This window comes from Tasmannia lanceolata, unplaced genomic scaffold, assembly GCF_043159265.1.
Source record: "Tasmannia lanceolata isolate RefF3 unplaced genomic scaffold, GAP_Taslan_0.1 ptg000004l, whole genome shotgun sequence".
NCBI lineage: Eukaryota > Viridiplantae > Streptophyta > Magnoliopsida > Canellales > Winteraceae > Tasmannia > Tasmannia lanceolata.
Window position 1 is genome coordinate 3,399,866 of NW_027518681.1, and position 24,239 is coordinate 3,424,104.

Sequence of the window (24,239 nt, forward strand, 5' to 3'; positions counted from 1 at the left end):
TTTTCTTCGATTATGAGAAATTCATCTAGCGAATTTTGAGGGTTCCACCTCACCGACAAGCGCCCGACATCCCGGCAGTCAAACTCCCCCATTTCTTTAAATTCCCTACCAAACACCCTTCGGCGAATTAGTAGAATTACATTCCCTGCTTTTTCTCAAAAAAAGAGAACCAAAGAGAGCATTGGTGTTTTTCTCAAAAAAAGAGAACCAAAGAGAGCATTGGTGTTTTTCTTCCCTAGTCTCCCATCTACAAATTTGAGGAAATCCAAGATTTCAAAATCCGTGGATCCAAACTGCCCTTATCCTGGATTGTAAAATCCAGGTGTCAGCTTGTAGAATCCAGCTTATAAAAATAAGATTTTACAATCCTGGATTATAAAATCCATATATCCAAAGGGAACTCTTTTTCCCCATTGAAATACGAGCTCACACATTCCTCGGTTTTGATGGTTCTAAGCCCGTAACATGCATTCGTAGTTTAATTTGCACTTCCAACTCTTTCCTTTTTGCAAATCTAAACGGTAACTTTCTAGAGAACACCCATGTCGGAAAACCCATTTCAAATCTTCGTAAGAACCTACACGGGCTTTGCACAATGCATTCAAACTCACCTTTCCCGTTTCATCGCCCCTCAAGAACACCAACCCTCAAAGAAACACCCATCACTCTTCTCTATTCAGTCCAAATCAACTCTATCAAAGGATTCTATACAGCTCAAAGAATCTCCTTCAGACCCCTTTCCACTTGCCGAGGTACTTCTTTTGTCCTTCTCTTTTTTTTACCTCTTGCCTTTTATGTAACTCTTTTCTCATCAATTTTTTCCTGTTTTTCTGTGACAGCATAGTTTCATTTGATTTTGATGTTTGTTTATTAATTGGGGCTTTATGTATTTTGTTGTTCCAATTTGGGCAAGTTACAGTTATTGATTTGTTGCACCCTGTCTTCCCTTTTTTTTTTTTTTCGGTTTTCTGCTTTGTATTTTGCTTTGTTTGATATCTTGTTATGCATTCAAGTGGGTAATGGGCATTTGCAAGATTGAAATGAAGCAAATAATCGGTTATTTCGTGCCTTTTTTCGTTCTTGAACAAATATATTTGAGATTGCTATTCAGTAAATTCTTCAAGGACTCATTGTTTCTTCTATGATCAATATTGGGCAATCTCCATGTCATGTTTGCTAATATTTCATACCGTTCGTGCATACTTTTTGTGCATTCCTATCACATGTTAAACACAGGCACAATTGGGATGCTTTGCCAGGTAGGCTGAGGCTAAACCCAAACTAGTTTTCGAATAAATTTACCAATCTTCCTTTTGCTGCCTCTATTCTAGGAGTCCAACAGACAAGCCAATGCTCATTCTACTTGAAATAACATCCTGTTGATTTAGCATAAATACACATACTAACCTAATAGGTTGAAAAGACAAAATTGCACTTGCCCACCATACACTTAACACATCCCAATCGTCATTTCTTTGAGAGTATGCTTTCGTCTTATTTTAAACTGAGTTGTTAAATCCCCGCGTGTAGTCTGGCCAGGTGAAAAGGAAAATTATTATGTTTTACTGGTTAGACCATTCTCATTAGTTTGGTGCTCTAAAGCTTTGCCCATATGGTAACTCTTAGCCTTCACTATTGCTGAGTAAACTATGGATCTTGATATAACTTATGTGTTCTTTCCTTTGGGAAATAACATTGAATGGAACCTTCATTGGTGAATTTAGTCAAGAATATCTAGCTCAGATTTGTATGAGCTTGTCCTTTTTTTTATCATCTAACTACAACAACAACAAAGAATACTAATATAATTTCCCCTTTTTTGTACTGACCATCTCGGTCTCCAGGGTGCTTTTACCCTTTCTTGCTTGATATAATTTTCATCATTTAAAACAGCAGCAACAAACAATACAAGTATTACTGTTGTTATTTTGGGGTGAATTTTGCCTTTAGATAACTTGGAAGACAATTTTACAATGTGGATGAAGTTGAAGTTTCCAAAAGCTCTAATCGACATTTCGTGGATATGTGTTTCTCTATATGTTGGAGCTGGACTGTATGGATTATAACAGAAACCAATAAACATTTTGAAATCACTATTTACTCAACCATCAAGATGTCATGAAAATAAAATTCAATTTGAAGAGTTTTATTACGATTTGAAATGCAACCAGAAATGATAATCCTGTAAAAACATGGAAATGTATGTTTGAATTTTTAGATGAAACTTCAGGAAATGCTAGAATATGCATAAATATACACTTATAAGCCATCACATAAACAAAACAATTATCCTCTAAACCCATTTCAACGACCATTGTATTTCTAGAACTTCTCATGTAGAGGCAACATTGATTGCCTGATAGCTTTTGAACATCTATGATCATTCGAAACATGTTGGATCACTCTTAATTGATTGAACAGTCCCTCCTAGAATGTTCATTTTGAAAGTGATGGCTATGATTTTCTCTTGGTCCTTCCGTTGGTCATTAGCTTGTTCATCTTTAGAGGGTGCTTTGGATGACATCAATCTTTTAAAAATGGCTTGGATTTCCACATGCATGAGAATGTCTGTTCCAGTGTTTCAAAATGTGGATGTGGGTCAAAACGCAGACAAAGCAAATCCTAGTTGACTAGGTGCGGCGCGGCCGAGTAATCGGTGAAAGCGGCTGAGTATTGGGTTGATGCTGTCGAGTACTTGGGAGAGTCAAAGGAGTTTTGATTGACTTTGTCGGGCAAAATGCGGTCTTGGACAAGAACGCGGCTAAGGTAAAAAGGAGTCGACTCATGCGACTCAACGATTATGCTGGGGAATTTTGAAACATAAGTCTGTTATTTTCCATCTTGCAGCCTCTTGTGCATGAAGCTCTTCCCATTTGGCTTGATGACAAAAGGAAAACTGTAAAATATTTGTTGAATTTGACAAAAAAGCTTATTTGTGAAAATGCTGAGGGAGGTAGAGGCATTATTTTCCTCCTCTCCTTTTCCTTTTTTCACCTTTCCTATTTGTGTTCTTTCTAGTTGCTCAAAATGTTCTCGTCGTCTTCTTCAACGTTACTACGTGCTATAACAGTATCTCGTTAGTCTATTTGGGCTACCTCTCTTGTTTACATTAACTTCTTCTAAGTTGATTCTTTGATCAGCTCAAGAAATGTTTGATTTGGTTGAGACTTATTCCTGAACTGTTTGTTCATGGATTTTTATATTTTATTTCAATTTCTGTTGTATGTTATTTGTCTACTTAATGCTTTCATATCAATTATTAGTTTTTTTTCTGTGTTTTGGTAGTTTAGACTTGCAAGGTCAACATTGAATGAGTGTTTCTAATCTGTTTTTTGTCTTTTAGGGGCAATCTGCAAGACCTTTGTCTAAAGAAGAGTTAGGAAGGGCTACTTGGACTCTCCTTCACACACTCGCAGCTCAAGTATTTGCTTATCACCTGATTTTAAGATTAAATTGTTTTTGTTGTTGATTCCTGATTATTGGAATAATTTTTTTGTTGTTCTAAAAAATTGTCTCTTTTTTTAACAGAATATTCCATGCAAATGAAGTATGAATTACTCGTCTATGTTGATCATCTTATTTCCATCTCCTACTTAATTTAAATATTTGGACAACATTCATTGCCATTTATGTTGAAAATTCAGTTTATTGGGTTGGTTGAACTGTTGAAGCATAGTTTTAAAGCTCCCCCGCGTCATCGTGGACTCAGCCGCATCAACCAAGTACTCGACAGCGTCGTGCCGAGTTGACTAGGGTTTTCTTCGGCTGTGTTCAGTGCTGCATCCGCGTTTTTAAACATTGGGCTGAAGAGTTGTTCAACATGAATTTGAAGATTCTAATTTTCTTTTTACCTCGAGTGAGCCCATTGTAATAAAAAGTGAATGAGTTAAAATATTTGAACTCAATTAAACATAGTAAAAATGATGAATCTCCTTCTCATTAAGCTAAAGTATTTCATAATTGTTATTATTATTGTAGAACCAACATGGGTGAATCGGAGCTTCACTCATCAAACATGTAGATAACTGAGAAATATCTTCTCAAATAACAATGAGCAACGATTTGCAGAAAGCAACAACAAGATGATGCGAGAAACACAAGCACACAAAGCAAGAATATAAAATTTACGTGGTTCGGCAGTGTGCCTACGTCCACAGGAGGAGTTTTACTATTTCAATTTTAGGGTTAGAAAACTCTCCATCTCGGCCAAGAAAAGTCAAAGAAAATCTTGCAAACTGTAACCCTACTATGTGTTATATATCAACGCCACTACATCAGGAAAATTACTGAAATACCTTGTAGCGCGAAATTGAAAATTAAATCAAAGGAAACAAAACATCTGCACATTAGTCCGTTGGGATCCTATATAATGCCAGAATACAAGACATCTGCACAACAATCTCCACACTGACTTGAATTCTGCAAACACCTGAAGATCAACTCTGCCGTGCTTTGGAACATTCCGCACTTCGGGTACATGAGGCGCCCACCCCGCTCCATGGGGGTGTCCTGCCAATCATCAACTGTTGATGTTGGCCAAGTCCAAGCAATGCTTGAACTTGGTTGCTATAACTAACTTTGTCGACATATTCGATGCATTGTCATCCGTATGTATTTTTCGTAAGTTGATACTTCCATCTGCCACCCATTCTCTTATGATGTCTCACATCTTTATGTTTCGTCCTATCCTTCATCAAATGTATGGCACTTTGATTGCCGCAATGTAGCAAGACTTCTCCTTGCTTCAGCCCCATATCATAAACCAATCCAGCTAGCCAGATAGGATCCTTGGCAGCCTCGCCTACTGCCATGTACTTTGGGTCTTTCGTAGACAAGGCGATTGTAGGCTGGAGAGAAGCCTTTTCGGAAATGGTGAAATCACATCTCATCCAATGTGAACATATAGCTTGCAGTGGATTTCATCTCATCCAAGTCTCCTGCATAGTCTGAATTTCTTTTACCTTTTTTAAAAAAAAATTGTTTATGGTGAAATCATGAAATTCAGAAAATCATATATGAAAATATTAGTGAGAAAGAATCCTAGATGGTCTTTGATTAATTTTTTAATTCTCACTAAACAAGACAAATAAAAACAGGATATTAATTTCAATTTCCCTTTTTTTTTGTGAATTCAAATCATTTGGTTGGAGGGCAATAATGTGGTCATCCCTAGCCCTAGAATCTGCTTTGTACAAGAAAACAACAAAAATCTGATGAAAATAGTGTGAAAAGAGCCATTTTCAAGCTCGGGATAAGGTCCACGGAAAGAGAAAAAGCCTTGGATCTGCCCAAAATTTGGATTTTAGTGCATTTTAACCCTCTCATTTGGTTGGAGAGGGTGAAATACCTCCGCTAAGGCATGCAAATTTCCAACATAACTTGACAGAATCTACAAAATCTGGAATCTCATCATGGAGGACAACTGAAACTGTGGTTCAATTAATTCTGCTTAGAAGAGGGTGTTGACTGGATTAGTTCAGAACGAGCAAAGTTGGAGGATTTTTCTGAAATTCTATCTAGACTTTTTTGTTTGAGTTTCTAGTTTTGATTTATTTTCGAAGTGGAATGTTTTGAAAGATCCATCTAGTACGCAATATGATTTGACAACTATGGCCATGGAGGTTTGATCTTTTCATGGTTTGGTGGCTTTCTACCAATGCTTCACAGAAACTTCAGCACTATTATTGTGTTAACCACTGGTTTTATGCAATATGTTAGGTTTACTTGGATCCTTCCAACTGAGAAGAGCTTTATTTTACTTGTGTACAATCTTGACATGGAGAAAGCCTGGGACAGGCTGGAGTGGGATGTTCTGGATTAAATCTTGGGATGTATGAGTTTCGGAGTGAGATGGAGGGCATGGATTAATTGTTGCATATCCTCGCTTTGGATTTCCATGTTGGTAAATGGCTCCCCAAATGGCTTTTTTCAAATCAACCAGAGGATTGAGACAGGGAGATCCTCTATCCCCCTTCTTATTCATCATTGTTGTGGAAACCTTAAGTAGAATGATTAACAAGGCATAAGACATGACCTCATTGAAGCATTTAAAATTGGTCCACAAGAACTAGTTGTCTCTCATCTTCAGTTTGCAGATGACACTAGTGTTTAGTGAGAGTGATGAGCAGAAGATGTTGAGGCTAAAAGCTGTCATTCGGTGCTACGAAGTAATGAAGGGGCAAAGATCAAATTGCAGCAAATCAAAACTTCCAGGCATAGTACAAGAGGAATGCCATCAGATAGCAAACATGCTTAGATGTTCGATAGATCACTTTTCGGAAACTTATCTTGGGCTCCCCCCTGCGTGAAGGCAGCCTCAAAAGCAGGTTTAGGATCCGGTCATTGGAGGAGTAGAGAAAAGATTTGACACCTGGAAGCCGAATCTAATGTCCTTGAGAGGGAGAATAACTCTTAATCAAAGCAGTGCTGTCGAACATCCCAATTTATTATCTTTCCACGTTCAACTATCTCATAAGTGTGATTAGTGTGATCGAAAAATTCCAAAGAAGGTTCCTGTCAGGAAGGTTAGACAAGAAGAAAATGGCTTCATTTGGTGAGTTGGGAGGAAGTTTGCAAACCAATCATGGCAGGGGGGTGGGTCCAGAAATTCGCAGATTGAGAGAGTTTAATAGAACCCTTGTCGGCAAATGGCTATGAAGGTGTGGGGAGGAGAGGAGTTAACTGTGGACCAAGTCATTGACAACAAGTTTGACACACTACTAGGTCATCGGATATCAGATGACAAATACAGGTTTAGTGGGTTAACTCTGTGGAGAGAAATCTTGCGACAAAGATTTAAATTCAACAAGGTATCTGATTCGTCTACAAATGCGATAGAATGGCATTCTGGCATGAGTTGTGGTGTTACACGACACTGCTAGTAGAATTGTTTCCAGAGTTGTACATGATGGCTATGGATAAGGATGCTTTTGTAGCTGATTACTATGATAGGGTTGAGGGGAGGATATCGTGGAGTATCAACTTCAGACGGTTGTTTTAGAGGAGATTTACAAGGTAGCACGAATGATGGAGGTATATAAAGAAGACCGGAAACGACAAAAGGGTTTGGATCTGAAGCGTGTCTGACTTTCAGTGTGAAGTCATTTTTCCATCACATTGTGCCTGTTCCTCGGCCCTCACATATAGCCAAAGTGTGGAGCATGCCGGGCCCTCCTTGGATCTGTGCGTTTAGCTGAACAACTCTTCTCAACAAGATTCTTATGGTAGACCATCTTAGAAATCGTGAGATGACCATTATTGACTATTGCGCGTTATGTGTAGAAGCGGGGGAGCCGGTGGACCACATATTCATATATTACAGGATAGCCAAGGAGATTTGGTGTAGGATTGTAGCAAAATTTGGGATGTCCTAGGTCTTCTCACTTTCCGTTTATTTGATAGAGAAATGAAGGATTTTATGGAGAGTGGTGCTACTACTACGCTGTGTGATATGGAAGGAAAGAAATGCTAGAGTATTCAGGGGATTGACAATGAATTCACTATGCATGTACTCTAATGTGATAGCATTAACCATATCTTAGATAAAGACCCTCTCAAGCTTCAGGTTGATCTCTGCTTAGGATCTTTGGAGTGGGTGGAAAGAGATATGCACTAGTGAGGTGCGGGTGAACATGCCTTCGGCAACCTAGGAACCCTATGCAAATGATAGCTAAAGTTAAACTTTGATGGGTCGAACCTAGGTAATCCAGGGCCAGCTGGGGTGGGTGGTATCCTAAGGGATGAGAGGGTGTAGCCAAGTGGGCTTTCTCTTGCCCAATTGGAATCACAAATTCAAATGAAGCTGAGGTTAGAGCACTACTACAGGGTGTGAGAATTGTGGACACTAGGGATCTAAGTAGATTAATTATAGAAAGAGACTCACTCAATGTTATCAGGTGGATGAGTGAGATTTAACCTTACCCATGGAGGTTGTACACGTGATGGATGAGATGTTTGATCGACTCGAGGGTGCACCAGTGACTTTTCAGCATATACGATGATCAGCCAAATCTGATGCTGATCGGCTAGCCTGAATGGGGTTGAAAAGGACAGCTCACCATCTTTGGTTTCATGCCTTTTTGAGAGGTGCATTTCTCTATGGCTACTGTAGACTTTGTATCATCTGCTATTTGTATTCTCTCTTGGATTTGACCCTCTCGGTTGCCACTCTCTCTTTGATGAAATTATTTGCTATTCAAAACAAAGAAGAAGAATGATGGAAGCCTCAATCCTTCCCCTATCAGACTTTTCTTTTGACTTTGAGGTTGAATGTGATGCTTCTAACGTTGGTGTTGTTTGCTACATGTTGGACTTCCATTCTCCTACTTTAGCAAAAAACTCAACGATGCACGCTAGACATATACTAATGTTCTTACTTAGATTTCTGTGCTGTTATTTAAGATATTCCTCAATGGTGGACTTTAATTGTTTGATGTGTCACTAGGCAAACAATCAATACAAGTAGTTGATGTTTTGAGCTGAATGATTAATTTAGTGGGGACTCTGTCCATTGAGGTTTTTGGCTTTGAAGCGAACCTTCAGCCCTCTCCCTCTCCCTATACCCATCTAATGGCCATCGGCTCTGTTCTCCTCTCCAGGCTCTCGAGATCCAAACTGTGAGATGCTAAAAGAGAATAGAATAGGCAAAACCAAATCAAAAAATTCCCCTGCGTTTTTCCAATCCCATAGACCCCATTTTCATCTATTCCACTCCTATTTCTGTATTTAAACCCACATTCAAACCCTAGCATCCTTCAAAATCAGAACCGAAATAGCGAGTCAGCCAAAAATCTGCTTTTTCGTTTTGCCCTAACCCTAAATCCCCCTTTTTCGTCTCTCATCTTCATGCTTTTGGCAAGAGACGGGCTTCCCATCATATACTCAATGTTCCAATGACTTGGACTTTTGAGCCATTGAGTTGAGGTTGTGCTCCTGGTGCCAATCCCTGATCTACGCTTCTTCATGGAGCTTGCTTTCAGGTCTCTCTCTAATGGAAATGAATTTTGGTCATCCTTAAATCATTTTCCTATGGCGCCTCCACGGGTGGTTACGGGTGCTAATCTGGTTCCGCTTGGTGGTGGTGGGGTCTCGGGTAGAAGAATCTTGGATGAAAACTCAGTTCTTGGTGATGATTTGGGTTTTGCCTCTGGAGCTAATCTGATTCCTTTAGGTGGTTATTGTGGCAAGCATGTTGGGTTCTCTGAAGAAGTTCCTGATGCTAGGAATTTGGAGAATGATTCTAGGCGGCTTATCTCAAGAGGAAAGAGGGCTAGGAGAATTGATAGGGTGAAGCGGAGGCGTATAGAGAGGGGTTTGGGTGACTGGAGATGTTGTCGGTGTGGGTTTAAGAACTTCAAGAAAAGAGTGGTTTGCTGGGGTTGTCACAAACCTTGGTCTAACCTAGACTTCAATTTCCCTTACCAGGCAAGAGATGGTATTGTTGCTCCTAATAGTGTGGTGGAAAATCCGGTGGGTGTGTTATCTGGGAAGATTAACCCAGCTGTCTCTGATGGAGCGGTGTTCAATTTGGAGGTGGTTCCTCTGCAATCTATAAGCAACGCGGATCTTGGTATCTGGGGGAAGATTAAACCGGGTTGGTCTGGTAATCTGAAGGCTCTGGAGAGTTGGCTTTTTCGTAAAAATAGCTATACTTGTGAGGTGGTGGTATATAGAATTGGCGAGCTTGAGGTGCTGATTACGCCTGCACTAGGTTTTGACCGATCACACCTTATGGCTTCATGGAAAGGTGATATGGATTCTCCATTCTTAGAACTTCTTCTGTGGAATAAGAAATTTCCAAAAGAGGGGAATTGTAACTGGTGGAGTGTTGAAGGAGTTCCGCCTGAGGCGTGGAGCGAAGAAAACTTTAGGAGAATTGGGGAAAAATTGGGAGAGTTGTAAAGCTTGATTCATCATGCCTAGCTGGTAGCGGGTACTCCAAAGCTAGGTTTCAGATATCTTCTGAAGGGGTAGTGGGTAAGGAGTTATCCATCCAGGTTTCAATGGATGGGACTGTTAGATGGGTGCATGTTCAAAAGGTTGTGGAAGAAGGAGAACTCAGTTCGGATCGTGACTCTGAAGCATCAAATGAATCTGGTAGCGAGCTTGGATCTAGGAGTCTGCCTCCTGCTGAGGATCTTTTGCAAGAGGAACCTGGTCTTTTAATGGTGGAGGAGCATATGGGTGGCTGTGAGGGAGGATATTTGGAGGAGGCTATTTCTTCCCACGATGTTCATCGGCCTCCTGTACAGGTTTGGCCTGGTAATTTATTCCAAGCAGGGGCGGAGGAGGGAGAGGTTTTTCCTATTCCGGGTATGGTAGAGGCGAGGGAGGTGGCGCATGATAGAGTGCCCTATTTAAGCGAGTTGCATATGGCGCATGATAGCTCTAATCCAGTTGGTGAAATATTTGAATTTCAGAATGAGGTTTCGCCTGTGGAGTACAGGTAGCGCAACTTGTGTGGTGTAAATAATACAGCATCAGAAGTTGTGATCCCCTCTGCATCTATTAATTGCTACAACGATATTTTGGCAGCGCTTTCCCCAAGAACCTATAGTAGCGGGGAAAACAGCTATTCTGGAGCCTTGACTCCCAAGTCTTCTATGACAGGCAATGGATATAGGGCCCTAGCCCACATTGATAGTGTAGCTGGTCTTGGGCCTCGATCCAAATGTGAGGTTTTTGGTGGGTGTTTAAACGTGTGGACCTTAACAAAATCCCCTTCCTTTTCCTCAAATGATAATCTCTTATCTCCAGAATCGGATTATAGTTGTATCCTAAAGGAAGGGGATGGTGGAGATATGGTAAGTCCTTCTTTCTTCTTGATCTCACCTTTGGAGGAGAGCCGATTTGTTGGCTCTCTGTCTAGAGGTTGCAGCACGGAGAATCATCTCTACAGATTGAGGTTGTCGGAAGTGGCTGCCCATTTCGACTTTGATAATGCAGAGGAGTGGAATGATGAAGCCGAAGAAGTGATGATAGATGACGACATTAGGATGGCCCCTAAGGAAGGAGTTGTGGTTATTGGTCCGTGTGGCCGCGGTAGTTTGAATGATAATCAGACGTTCTTTCGCATCCTTTATCGTTCTAATTCGACTGGGATTTCCTATAGAGTGTGTGATTCTTTCTGTTTGGAGGTGGTTGATGGATACCCTAAAGAGGACTACGCTTTTGCTAATTTGGCCAAAATATGCTTGGGAAATTTTGGTTTCTGTATGGATTCAATTGATTCTTTTGGAGGGTTGAATCGATATATGGCTTCTATTTCTGCTCGTTGGGGAGTAATGTCCACGGGGGGTTTGAAACACAATTTATCATCTTTTGCAGTGGGGGAATATCCATTAATGGATTTTCGCCATTTACCGCATCTGGAGTTGGGGGTTGGCAGCCCCTGCGTCCGGCCCATCGAAGGTATGAACTCTTCTAATTATGTTATGGGTAATGATTGTTTTTATTCTGGTGTTGAAATGCAGGATACATCCATGTGCAAGAAAGCTGCTATTAGTTCTCTTGGCTGTAAAAGGACCAATGGTCATGGTACATACTCTTATGTCCATACATCGCCAGTCCATGATGTAGCATATGATATAAGGCGAATGTCTTTGGATGATATTGATTCTGGTTTCTCTGATTCCGTGGATCCTATCTTGGAGCAGGGGACCATGAGTTTGGAGGGGGGGAGTTCTGGGTTGGAAGCTGTAGAGGAGTCGGTGAATCATACGGTTAATGTTAGTCACAAGCTTGGCTTGATTTACCCTGGTCCTATGCCCGAGTTTAGAGACATGATTAGAGCTTCAGAGATGAGGGATACTATGGTGTCTGGTAATTCGGTGAGTTATTCTGATGAATCATCAAAGAGAAAATTCAGGGAGTTGGCTAGATTGAAATCCGAGGTGAATTATGGTGGGATTTCAGTTGAGGAAGAGTCAAGCATTTGTCTTTCTGGAAGGAAAAAGAGTGCGAGGAAGGGGAGGAAATCAGTTAAATTAGTTTCCTTATGAAGATACTATCTTGGAATGTTAATGGATTGGGATCTCTGGCAAAGAGGGCTCAAGTTAAAGGGTTAGTTAAAAAGTCAAAACCGGATCTTATCTGTATACAAGAAACCAAATTGGAGGTTATTGATAGGAGTATGGTAAAAAGTCTTGGTGTTGGTTCACATTGGGGTTTCTCTTTTGTTGAAGCTATTGGTGCTTCGGGGGGCATTTTCATAGCTTGGGACGAATCTAATTGGGTTAGGTCCGAGGAATGGAAGGGTAGGTTTTCAATTTCTATTGTCCTTCGTAGGGTGGAAGATGCGGCTGTGTGCTTGTTTTCTGGGGTGTATGGTCCTTCTCTTTGGGCGGATAAGAGGTTGTTTTGGGAAGAGCTAAACGGAGTTAGGGATAGGTGGTCCTATCCTTGGTGTATAGGGGGTGATTTTAATGAAATTAGGTTTGTTTGTGAAAGGTTAGGATGTCGGAGAGCAAATCAAAACATGGCTGCTTTTGCAACTTTCATTTCAAAGCATAATATTATTGACCTTTCATTATCTGGAGCTAGGTTTACTTGGAGCAGAGGTGAAAGTCTTAGTAGGATTGATCGATTTCTTATTTGTCCTGGTTGGCTGAATTTGGCTCCTGAGGTTCTCCAAAAGACTCTCGTTCACTCGGTATCTGATCATTGTCCTCTTCTCTTGGATCCTAGAATGGAGTCTTGGGGACCTCCTCCTTTTAGGTTTGAGATTTCGTGGCTTCAAATTCCCCTCATGGAGGAAAGATTGGGTGTTTGGTGGGTAGTGCATAAGTGTGAGGGTCCAGCGGATGTGGTTATTGGGCAAAAGCTTAGGTATGTAAAGAAAAAGTTAAAGGAATGGGTAGCTGAAAGAGGTCAAGCTGATTCGAGTAGAAAAGTTTGGCTAGAAAATAGAATTGGTGATTTAAATGTGTTGGAAGAATCTGGATTAGGGTCCGTAATTTCGAGGGAGGAATTGGGTAGGGTTAAAGAAGAGCATAAAGGACTGCTGCTTCATGAGGAGATAACGTGGAGGCAGAAGTCGAGAGTGAGATGGTTAAAGGAGGGGGACAAAAATACGACTTATTTTCATGCTATGGCCAGTGCCAGAAGACGGAGAAATAGGATCTAGTCTTTGGTTGACAATGGAATTAGAGTGTCAGGGAAGGATGAGGTTACTAGAGTGATCTTGGATTTTTATACGTCCCTGTACTCGTCTGAGGGTATCATGAGACCACTTCCAGAAGATCTGGAGTTTAGTGGGCTGAGTATGGCTCAGAGGGTTGCATTAGAGAGACCCTTTGAAGAAGAGGAGGTTGAAAAAGGGGTTTTCTCTATTAGTAAGGATAAGGCCCCTGGTCCTGATGGTTTTTGTTTAGCTTTCTTCCAATCCTGTTGGTCGTATGTAAAAGGGGATATCCTAAAATTTTTTGAGGAGTTCTATCATGGGTTGGCATTGGATAAAGGCACTGGGGCTACTTTCATTGCCCTTATCCCTAAGGATTCTGGTGCCTCTAAAATTTCGGAGTACCGTCCAATAAGCTTAGTGGGATGTTTATACAAAGTTTTGGCAAAGGTTCTAGCAGATCGGTTAAAGATGGTGCTTCCATCCATTATCTCAGATTGCCAAAGTGCTTTTGTGGCTAATAGGCAGATTCTTGACTGCTCATTAGTTGCGAATGAGGCCATTGACTTTTATCTTAGAAATGGCATGGGAGGTTTTATGTGCAAATTGGATATGGAGAAGGCTTATGATAGGGTGGAATGGGATTGCTTAGATTACTTGCTTGGAAGAATGGGGTTTGGAAGTAAATGGAGAGAATGGATGAGGGGTTGTGTCTCTTCGGCTTGGTTTTCCATTCTGATTAATTGGTCCCCTAAAGGATTTTTTAAGTCATCTCGAGGACTTAGGCAGGGTGACCCCTTATCCCCTTTTCTTTTTGTCATCGTGGCGGAGACTCTTAGCAGATTGATGAATAAAGGGAGTGGGTTGGGCTTATTCAATGGTTTTAAGATTGGAAGCCAACAAGTAGAAGTGTCTCATCTTCAATTTGCTGATGATACGCTCCTGTTTTGTGAACCAAACATGATCCAAGCGATGAATTTAAAATCTTCCCTTAGACGTTATGAGTTGATTACGGGGCAGAGATCCAATTTTCATAAATCTAGATTATATACCCTAAACATCCCGCAGGATGAGGCGCTTGAATTGGCTAAGACTCTGGGTTGTCAGCTTGATCAATTGCCTTCCTCATACCTGGGACTCACATTGGGGGTGGGGAGACCAAAAAAATCTTTGTGGGATCCTGTTGTAGAGAGAATTGAAAGGAGGTTGGAATCATGGAAAAGAAATCTTGTTTCTAGAGGGGGAAGGCTTGTGTTGGTTAAGGCGGTGTTGGCCAATATTCCCATATATTTTTTGTCTTTGTTTAAATGCCCGGTCAGTGTTGTATCGCGTATTGAACAAATCCAACGTAGATTTTTATGGGGAGGCAATGAAAGGAAAAAAGGGTATTTCTTTGGTTAGTTGGAAGAGTGTGTGCTTACCTGTTAAGAATGGTGGTTTGGGTATTAGGAGAGTGAAAGAATTTAATCATGCCTTGTTAGGAAAATGGTTATGGAGGTTCGGGGAGGAAAATTCTCGGTTGTGGGTTAGGGTAATTGGGAGTAAATATGGGTGCAAGCCGGGAAAGTGGGAATCTAAAAACCATTTCAAGAAACAAGGTTTGACTATTTGGCGTGACATTTTGAAAATGTCATTTGCTTTTCTTTTGAGGGTTAGATTTAGAGTGTATTCGGGGGATCGAATAAAATTTTGGAGGGATGTGTGGTGTGCTGATGAGCCTCTTATGAGTTTATTCCCAAATTTATATCGTGTAGCCGCTGAGAAAGAGAGTTTTGTTTCTGAATGCTTTGCTCGAGAAGGGGGTAGTTTAGTTTGGTCCCCTAGGTTTAGAAGGAACTTCTTTGATCGGGAGCTAGAGTCGGTTGCCCAATTTCTTAAGCTTTTAGATGGTTGCTATGTTAAGAGAAGCGGTATGGATAAAAGAGTATGGACTGCGGAATCATCTGGTTTTTTCTCTGTCAAATCTTTCTATTTCAGCTTGTTGCCTTGCAGTGTATCCTCCATTTCAGCCGAGGTATGGAAATTTCATTGCCCGCCTAGAGTTGGTTTCTTCGGATGGGCGGTATGTCGTGATCGGATTCAAACGATTAACTTCCTCCGGAAGCGCGATATGATGCTTGTCGACCATTGCCCCCTCTGCTTGAAAGATGGTGAATCTGTGGATCATCTCTTCATGCATTGCTCCTTTACGCGTCAGGTATGGAGTTTGATATTTCTGAGATTTGGCATATGCTGGATTTTTTCATTTTCTATTCCAGAGTTGATTCTTCTTTGGACCTTTGTGCCATGGAAGAAGAAGGGCAAAGTATTGTGGAATTTGTGTCTTCTTGCAACATGGTGGGTGATATGGAAAGAGAGAAACTCCCGTGTCTTTGAAGGGGTTGCAAAATCTCCGTATTGGATATATATGAAAATTATTGCGCTCACTATTTCATGGGCGAGAAGTTTACCGGCTTTCCGTTTTGTATCGGCCTTTGACTTATGGGAGGGTTGGAGGATTGTTTGCTTTAGTAGGAAGATCCGGCATCCGATTGTTCAGAGATGGGAGGCTCCGCCTATTGAAATGTTCAAAATTAACTTTGATGGGTCGAGTATTGGGAACCCGGGCCCGGCCGGTGTTGGTGGGCTGTGTCGGGATGCTTGTGGTGAAGTTATATGGGCTTTTGCCGGCCCTCTTGGAGTTTGTGATGCCTCGGAGGCCGAGGTGAGGGCGGTTTATCATGGCATAAAAAGGCTTGAGAGAGATAGCATGGATATCACTATTGTGGAGGGAGATTCTTTGAATGTGATTAAATGGTTGAGGGGGTTGGTGTCGCCTCGTTGGAGATTTTCTTCTATTTTTGATGAAATAGATGATTTAATTGAGGGCTCATCTATTGTTTTCAATCATGTTCGGCGATCTGCTAATGGGGAGGCGGACTCCTTGGCTAGAAGTGGGGTTAGGAGGTTGGAGTTGGAGTGGTTTGACTTCCTTCCTCCCTGAGATTTGTCTTTCTTGTTATTGTTGTTTTATTTTCTTATAATTTTGGTTGAGGCCCACCTCGGTCCCCTTCCTTTTTAATGAATTCATCTTGCCATTTCAAAAAAAAGAAACCTTACCTTCAGGTGCTTGAATGAGTTAGAGCTGACTATGACCCTCTGAGTATATTCTTCATGATCGTTATGCATTTTAATGGAAAAACTTTTTATGAACTGCACAGTTGGGAATTAGGAGATTTTGGGAGAAAAAATGTTGGAGGAGCTTGAAGCAAGGTAGTCTATGTCACTAAGTAGGAAGAAGATATCCAAAGGAGAGTTGGTTATGGTTTCTTTGTGGTGAGAAAGGTTTCCAGTTGGGACTTACAAGAGTTAGAAGGGAATGTAAATAATGGTTTCGAAGTTTAACTGCCTAAAGGTTTATTTGTTTCTCCTTTTTTTCAATGTTGAGGATTTGTTTAATTATCATGGAGATCTGTCTAATTCGTAATCTGAGATTGTGGCCGTTATGAAAAGAAACTTCCTAAGAAGTAGCAGGATGGCAAGACCTCGAATATGAGATGCTGGCTATGCCACGGTGAAATGGAAGATAGAAGTTCATTGGAGAGACATTGATATCTAGAACCCTACATCATAAGGTATAGCCATGTCGGTTTGAGGTATTTTCTGCATCTATTTATTTGAAAAATCATTCTCTATTGGATTCTGATTGTGGTTTGTAAATTGGGTATGATTTTTCCTAAGAAATCCTCTTCTAGATGAATTTATTTAGGGATTTAGCAGTCTCGCTTGGAAATTCCAGCCCTCTCCTTTGTACCAATGCCTCTCACAATTGGGATTTTAGAATTGATAGAATCATGCACAGGTAATTTATTTCATTTATGTTATCCTATATGAAGACATTCGTAAAAAGGTGGGAGTGGCACCAATTGAGGAGAAGATGGGAGAGCACCGCTTAAGATGGTTTGGACATATCCAACGTAGGCCTTTGGATGCTCCGGTGAGGAGAGGCGACTCGTTCCAAATTGATGGAGTAAAAAGAGGTAGGGGCAGACCGAAAACAACTTGGGTAGAAACAGTGAGGAAAGACTTGATAGCTAGGAACATAACAGAGAACATGACCTTGGATAGGATAGAATGGCAGAAAATGATCCACGTAGAAGAACCCAACTAGAACCAGGATTAGAGCCGGGTAGATTCCTTTTACTTTCTTCATGAATTTTTTCTATAGGATTCATTTTAGCCGACCCCAACTAGTTTGGGACAAAGGCTTTGTTGAGTTGAGTTGAGTTGTGTATGTTATCCTATATGTATGCCTTTTGGCCATTTTGTATAAGATAGTTCCTTTTTTTGGATTAAATTTAATTAATAAATAATTCGTAAGTTAATTGAATGTATGTATTCTTGTTTGAAATTGTATCTACATGGTAGAAATTTCTTAAATATGTATGCATCAATAGAATTTCCCACCAGTTCTTGGATTTGAATTATGAAAAGGAATTAATTTCTTCGATTTAACTTGCTTTAGTCGTTTCCAGTGTAGTGATTCTTCAATACATACATTTAATATTTGATTTCTCAGTTTCCAGATCACCCAACCAGGCAACAAAAACGAGATGCAAAAGAATTGGTATGTGATATCATCTCTCTCACACAGGCATGGAGAAATGCATGCTGTAACTGTCACGTATAGCAGTAGTTTTAAAGATTTATTACATGAATGATCAAAATTTGGCTTCGTTCCATATCAATCACTAATTGGCCCATTTATTTCAAATGCATTTTATTTCTAATTACTATTACTCTAATTGTTTAGAAAGTTTATCTTGAGATAACTAATGCAATAATGTTTCATATTATGCTTAATTATTTATAACTGCCTAAGGTATATAGTAGCTTTTGTACAATATTTTTTTTCTTTATTTGGATCAGTAGTTAAGCAAAAGATGTTTGAATAAAACAGCTGTATATTCTTAATCACACTCCGATCTCCATTAGAGCTATGTTGTCTGCGCATCATTTAAAGGTTGGCCTTTGTATCGACTTGAGAAGAGAAATGCCTTTCCATAGGTAACTTGATGAATGCGTTTCAATTTGTTTATCTCATTTCTGTTTTAGATTATATTTGATTAATCTTAAGATTTATTAGTTTGTAAAATGAATACCGTATTTATTAGTTCCGTAAAGGACATTTGGTGATCAAATCAATCTCTAAAAGAGTTGTTCCCAGATTTGTTTCTCATGGCATCTTTTAAGTATAGCTTCGTAAAGGACAATATGGAGGGAAGAAATGGAAGCATTATATGAAGACGCAGTTTAGAAGAAATTTCTTTGACAGAGAACTTGCATCCATTACAAGCCTCGTGGAAATGCTTGAAGGGGCTACATCAAACAGGATGGGAAAGACAAAAGGGTTTGGATCTGGAACTCGTTCGGAGATTTCTCAGTTAAGCCATTCTATCATCACCTGGTGAATAGCCCATTGTCATCCAAGGTAGTTAGAGTATGGTCAATCCAAGCTCCTCATAGAGTTTTCACTTTTGGCTGGGTGGGGGTGAGGGATAGGATCCAAATGGTGGACTTTCTTCAGAAAAGAAATATCCTTATCATAGACCATTGCTCCATGTGTCTATAGGCGAGCGAATCTGTAGACCATTTATTCATTGATTACAAATTTTCTAGGGAGATTTGGGATAAAATTCTTGGTAGATTCGGTGTGTGTTTGGTTTTTCCTAAAATCTCGTTGATGCCCTTCATGGATGGTCAATGGCTTCGTGGAGAGAAAAAGGTAAGATCCTTTGGAATGTATCATTCCTGGCGGTAATATGGGTATTATGGAAGGAAAGAAATGCTAGAATCTTCAAAGGAACCTTTAGAAACGCCACTTTCATCTTCGTCAAAGTGTTAGCCTTAACAGTTTCATGGGTGAAAGCTCTCCCTCGTTTTAAATTTGTATCCGCATACGATATTTGGGAAAGATGGAGTCAGGCGTGCAGTAGTGTGGAGATAAAGCAAAAGATAATTCAGGAATGGAACCTTTTGCTCCCAGTTTCGTGAAGCTCAACTTTGATGGCTCTAGCTTGGGGAACCCGGGCCTGGCCGGAATTGGGGGTGTTCTAAGGGATGAGTTAGGGGAGGTTATTTGGGCATTTGCGGGCCCTTTAGGGTTGGCGGATGCTACGGAAGCAGAGGTGAGAGCTGCCCACCAAGGAATTAAATTGGTGGCTAGAGATCATATAAGTAATATGATAGTAGAAGTGGACTCATGGAATGTCATTCGATGGCTTAATGGACCCCAAAAGCCCCCTTGGAGGTTCGACATGATGTTTGATGAGTTGTTCGATTGGATGAGATCGTCCTCATTTGTGTTCAATCATGTAGGGTGTTCCGCAAACTCGGTGGCGGATAGTCTAGCTAGAGATGGTGTCTTCAAGGAAGATTTGGCGCTTTTCGACTCTCTTCCTCCTTAATCTCTTTGTTATTGTAGTGCTTCTTTTTTTGTGCTATGCTGTCTACTTCGTATCTTGACCATCTTGGTCTTTTCTATCAATAAAATGGCTACCATTTTCCAAAAAAAAAGAAAGAATACAATATTTATATTATTGCAAATTACGATAGTAAACAGTAAATTTATATGTATGTACATTACACCATTTTTAGATCTTTAGGGGTTGCCATGTCAAATACCTCGTATCCATGTCGAAACTAGACACATGAATCCGTGTCTACAAATCATAATTATATATACTTTCTGTGTTAGCCGCATCCCCATTTCTAAACTTTGGGGGTTTGCCCTGTCCAACACTCCGTGTTCGTGTCAACACGCAACACTTAGGAGTGATTGGCTACCTTGCCTCTCCTGCCGCTGCTCGGGTTCCCTCCGTCACTGATCTTACTGCACCTTGCGTTCTTATTTTTTCCTCCCACTTCTGACTACCGGACTACTACTGATCCTTGTCTTACGGCTGCTACTGGAACCTCTTACTTCTGTTCATTTCCTCACCGTTTCGGAATGGCATATACATCACACATACTTGATCGAGTAAAGACTATGGGTTTCCAGCAAGCCACTGCTACCTCCATTTCATTAGGAATTGATGATCTTTTAACAATACCCTCTAAGGGATGGCTAGTCCAAGATGCTGAACAACAAAGTTTGATTTTGGAAAAGCGCGTCCGTGTCCACAAATCATAGTTTTTTGTATTCTTTATTACTTTTACAAGTTAACCTACTTTTTTGCTTGATATTTTAGAAAATTTGACCTAGACCTACACCTGTAGGCTTATTGTTCTTGTTTATTTTACTTTTTAGTTTCTTTTTTAATCATGGGATATATTACTACTTATGCAGTTATGTTCGTATTTTTATTGTTTACTTGATCATTTCTTTTGTTAAAATGATTGTTTGACAGACAAGCAGAGAGACACATGGCTGATAAGTTCTCCAACAGAGTACAATTCTAATAGGTCACATTAATATGATTAAATCATAATTTCTAGATGAATTAGATATCCCATAAAATATTAAAAAAATAAATGTGTAACACAACAAAGTGGTCAAAGCATTGCTTATGTGGCTTGTGTGCACGCACTTTGTTAACAGGGTTTAACTATGCTGGATCCTTGTCAATTTAATAGGCCATACAAGGTAAGTAGACATTGAGGGAGTTGGCGACGAAGAGAATTATAGAGTTCCTGTGTAGCCTTCTCGGCATGTCCATTTTTAGTGTGGCTTGGATTGGTAAAAAGGTCTCTTCATTTTCCTTATCACATGCCGGCTTAACCTTTATGATTGGCAAAAACGTTGCATTCTTTGACTTGGTGTTGAAGATACATGGTGATTTTGGTGAGTTATGCCTTTGAAATGCATCTTTTATCTTGGTCAAGTTTAAAAGAAACTGCCATTAATCTCATAGAGATGCAATTCAGATCTTATAATTTGTCTTTTTAGTGAAATATAGTGACATACCGACATGCCTTTCATGATATCATAAGAGGTTTTCTGATTTTGTTTTATTAAGGCATAATATTTTTTGGTTCAATTGCATAAAACTAATGCCTGTCTCGTTCGAATTGAAGAACTTTTTGGTGCTTTGATAGTAAAAATAACAACATGAACTGGTTTATATGCGCAGATGGCCATAATGTCTCGACTTTACCCTTGCAAAGAATGTGCAGATCATTTTAAGGAAGTCCTGAAGTACGGTACCTTCTCATTTTCATCCACTCTTTTTCGAGGACACAATCATAAACATTTTTTTCAGAAATGGAAATGACACCCAAGATTTTTCCATAATTGGTCCAATTTATCTGATTCTATCGAATGACCAACATAACCTTGTTTCAAGTATGAATTTTTTGCCTCAATGTATTGGAAAGCCGTGACTTTTCCAGGGCCTTACATGAAATCACTCGAACCTTTGCACGGAAGTACCTAAATCTCCGACTCTTGTATAATGAAAAATGAACCGTGGATGTTCAGTGGTGTAGCACACCGTAGAGTAAAAGATTGCCATTTTATGTGGAATGACTGGTTTCTGATAAATAAAATAAAATGCCTAGATTTTGTGAGATTTGATGTGAAAAAGCTTTGACAAGTTGTGGACAATCATAGGCTTACTTGTATTCATTTGTTTTTTTTGTTTCTGAAATGGTTCCTTGTATTAATTTCTTGACTAACCAAAAGCCTTTTCTTCTGCAATCCACTCATTATTTAGAGGCAATGCCACTGAGAGGATGCATTACAGTTTTAGGTCCCAGTCACTCAACTGGCTAGATGGTTTCACTGTCTTAGACTGTAGCTTGCGCCCCCACCCCCCCCAATCCTCCCAAAAAAAAAAAAAGATTTTAATTTCTACTCCTTCGTTGTGTGCTGAAATAAGGGGAAAGAGAATCTTCCATACCTGATCCCATAGTCCACTCATAACTTGTATATTGCAAGATGTCAAATTGTTCATTACTATTTTCCATAATTAATGCAAATATGTTTTCTTTGAATGCTTAACAGAGCAAGTCCTGTACAGGCAGGATCACAAGCTGAATTCTCCCAGTGGCTATGTCATGTGCACAATGTCGTTAATAGAAGGTGTGGGCACCAGTTTATCTAACATGCATACTGTTGCAGAGCATTTTTTTTATGGAATTATTGAAGTACTGCAGTTTCTACATTGAGCCTAATGTATAAAGGATGACCAAACTAACCCATTGAATCTCACAAAGAACCAGCCCTAATGACAAAGCTAGCCAATTTTATGCTAGTAACATGTGTTTTAAGAGTTGAGTTTAATTTTAAAACCTACCTAAAAGTTCAATTTGAGCAAACCCTAAAAACCATACATTAGAGAAATTACCCACTTAAGATTTCAATTTGGAAGTTAAAGAATCCAATCTGACTAGCAAATTAAAAAACCATTCACAAGAAAACCACTAATTAGCTTTTAGTCACACTGAAGGAAAAAAAGGTAGAAATGAAAATGAAATATAAAATCTAAAAGATCTACTCAAGAGAGCCTCCCTAATTATGGAGCTCATTTATGATAATTTCACGATGAGCTGAGGGTGCATTGTTCATCACTGCAGTACACATGATTGTGGGCCCGTCCATGGATGGACTACGGTACAAAAATCTCATCATTGGATGATCCTAACCATATGATACATGGATCTTTTACTGATGGCTATGTATGTATTGCTTATCTTTTTGCTTTGAGTCTCTATTTGAAGTCCATCCGTCAGACAATTAGAATCGCCCCAATGGGTGTGATTTCTGTAATTTGGTCTATTCGCTATAGGACCCACGATAATGGATGGTTCGGATGAGCCATCCAGCCATACATCTACATGTATTGTGATTGCGTGACAAATCCATCTTCGTTCCTCACAATGTCTCCATGATCGGGGTCTTTATTAAATGCAAGCTTTCTCTATTTGAGAAAACGAAACAAGAAAAAAGAGGAACTTTTGGATTTCTTATTCTTGTGTGTGGTTTGTTTTTGACAGCCTTGGAAAAGTGATGTTCCCCTGCCAAAGAGTGGATGCAAGATGGGGTAAATTGGAGTGTAAAGACCGTGCATGTGATCTACAAGGTATCACTACAAACTTCAGTAAATGATTGAGGAAGCACATTATTATCATCTTATATTTGCGATGTTCTTAAAATTAAAATAGAAATAAATAGTGAAATATATGGCAGTATCTGTATCATTGATGGACATCTCAAATGAGTAATGAAGTGGGGGTTTTTTGGCCAAATTTAATGGGTCAATATTGAGACAGGCCATTTTTGGCAGCCATGGATTCTTTTTCCATGGAATGTTAGTTTATCATGTGTTGAGACAGGGGTAGGGAGAGTGTGAGGGAGAGAATTGAGAGAGCATGAGTGAGGAGACTGCACGATGACTGAATAGGGAAAACAAAAAACTCTGTTTTCAGTGAGAGTTTTTCTTTTCCCTGTTTTTTCAGCCACTCCTCACCATCTGCTCACTCATGCTCTTTCAATTCTCTCCCTCTCCCACCCTCTTTGCCCATCCCCCACTTGATAGACTAATATTCCATGAAGATAACTTTCATGGCTTTAAACAAAAGAATCCAAGAATTAACATAAACCAATTTGGATGTATGATTTCTTTTTTTCTTTGTTTTTCTGAGGAAATCTCTATTTATATGGCATTCAAAATGAGAGAGCAGTCATCATACTGTGGGATTTGGCCAATAATGAGGATGTTGTCAATCTCCTCAAGAAACCTCTGACTAAATCCTTGATGTTATCAAGAAATGATCCCTGATAAGGTTCTCGGGTCAGACAGATTTCATGTAATCTTTGTTTCAAAAAATGTTGGCCAATGTTGTATAAGCTGGACTGGTGTTTGTGAGGAAGAGGTCCTGGTTCGGTTCAAACTGTTACAACTGTTCTAACTTGGTTGAACTATAATGTCTTTAACAGATTAATTCAATAAACTGAGAATTTAAAATAAAAAGTGGATGATAGATGAAATAAAGTAAAGAAAAATGAAGAATTTATATGATGGGTGGCCGTGAAAACACGTGAAGTCTAAAAAAGTAGGTACGGCCCGCTTTTTTTGATGATCCAAACAGTTCATATGTTTGGGCACAACGTAAATAGGTTGTGCCCCAAAAATCATTTCAA

At 39.7% G+C, this 24,239-nt stretch overlaps 1 protein-coding gene across 4 annotated transcripts; it reads left to right on the forward strand.

Moving 5' to 3' along the window:
- The first annotated feature begins 231 nt into the window (after nt 1-231).
- Nucleotides 232-23,991, forward strand: ERV1 (Erv1/Alr family protein). 4 transcript variants are annotated; one of them, XM_077377324.1, is made up of 6 exons: nt 233-752; nt 3,344-3,421; nt 17,676-17,723; nt 21,229-21,298; nt 22,101-22,178; nt 23,093-23,991. In XM_077377324.1, the coding sequence occupies exons 1-6, from the start codon at nt 543-545 to the stop codon at nt 23,104-23,106; spliced, it is 498 nt and encodes a 165-aa protein (XP_077233439.1). In that variant the 5' UTR covers nt 233-542; the 3' UTR covers nt 23,107-23,991. The 4 variants fall into 4 exon arrangements, with proteins under 4 accessions (XP_077233438.1, XP_077233439.1, XP_077233440.1 ...); XM_077377325.1 differs by having other exon boundaries at nt 21,229-21,293; nt 22,117-22,178; XM_077377322.1 differs by having other exon boundaries at nt 254-752; nt 21,229-21,293.
- Nucleotides 23,992-24,239: the final 248 nt, after the last annotated feature.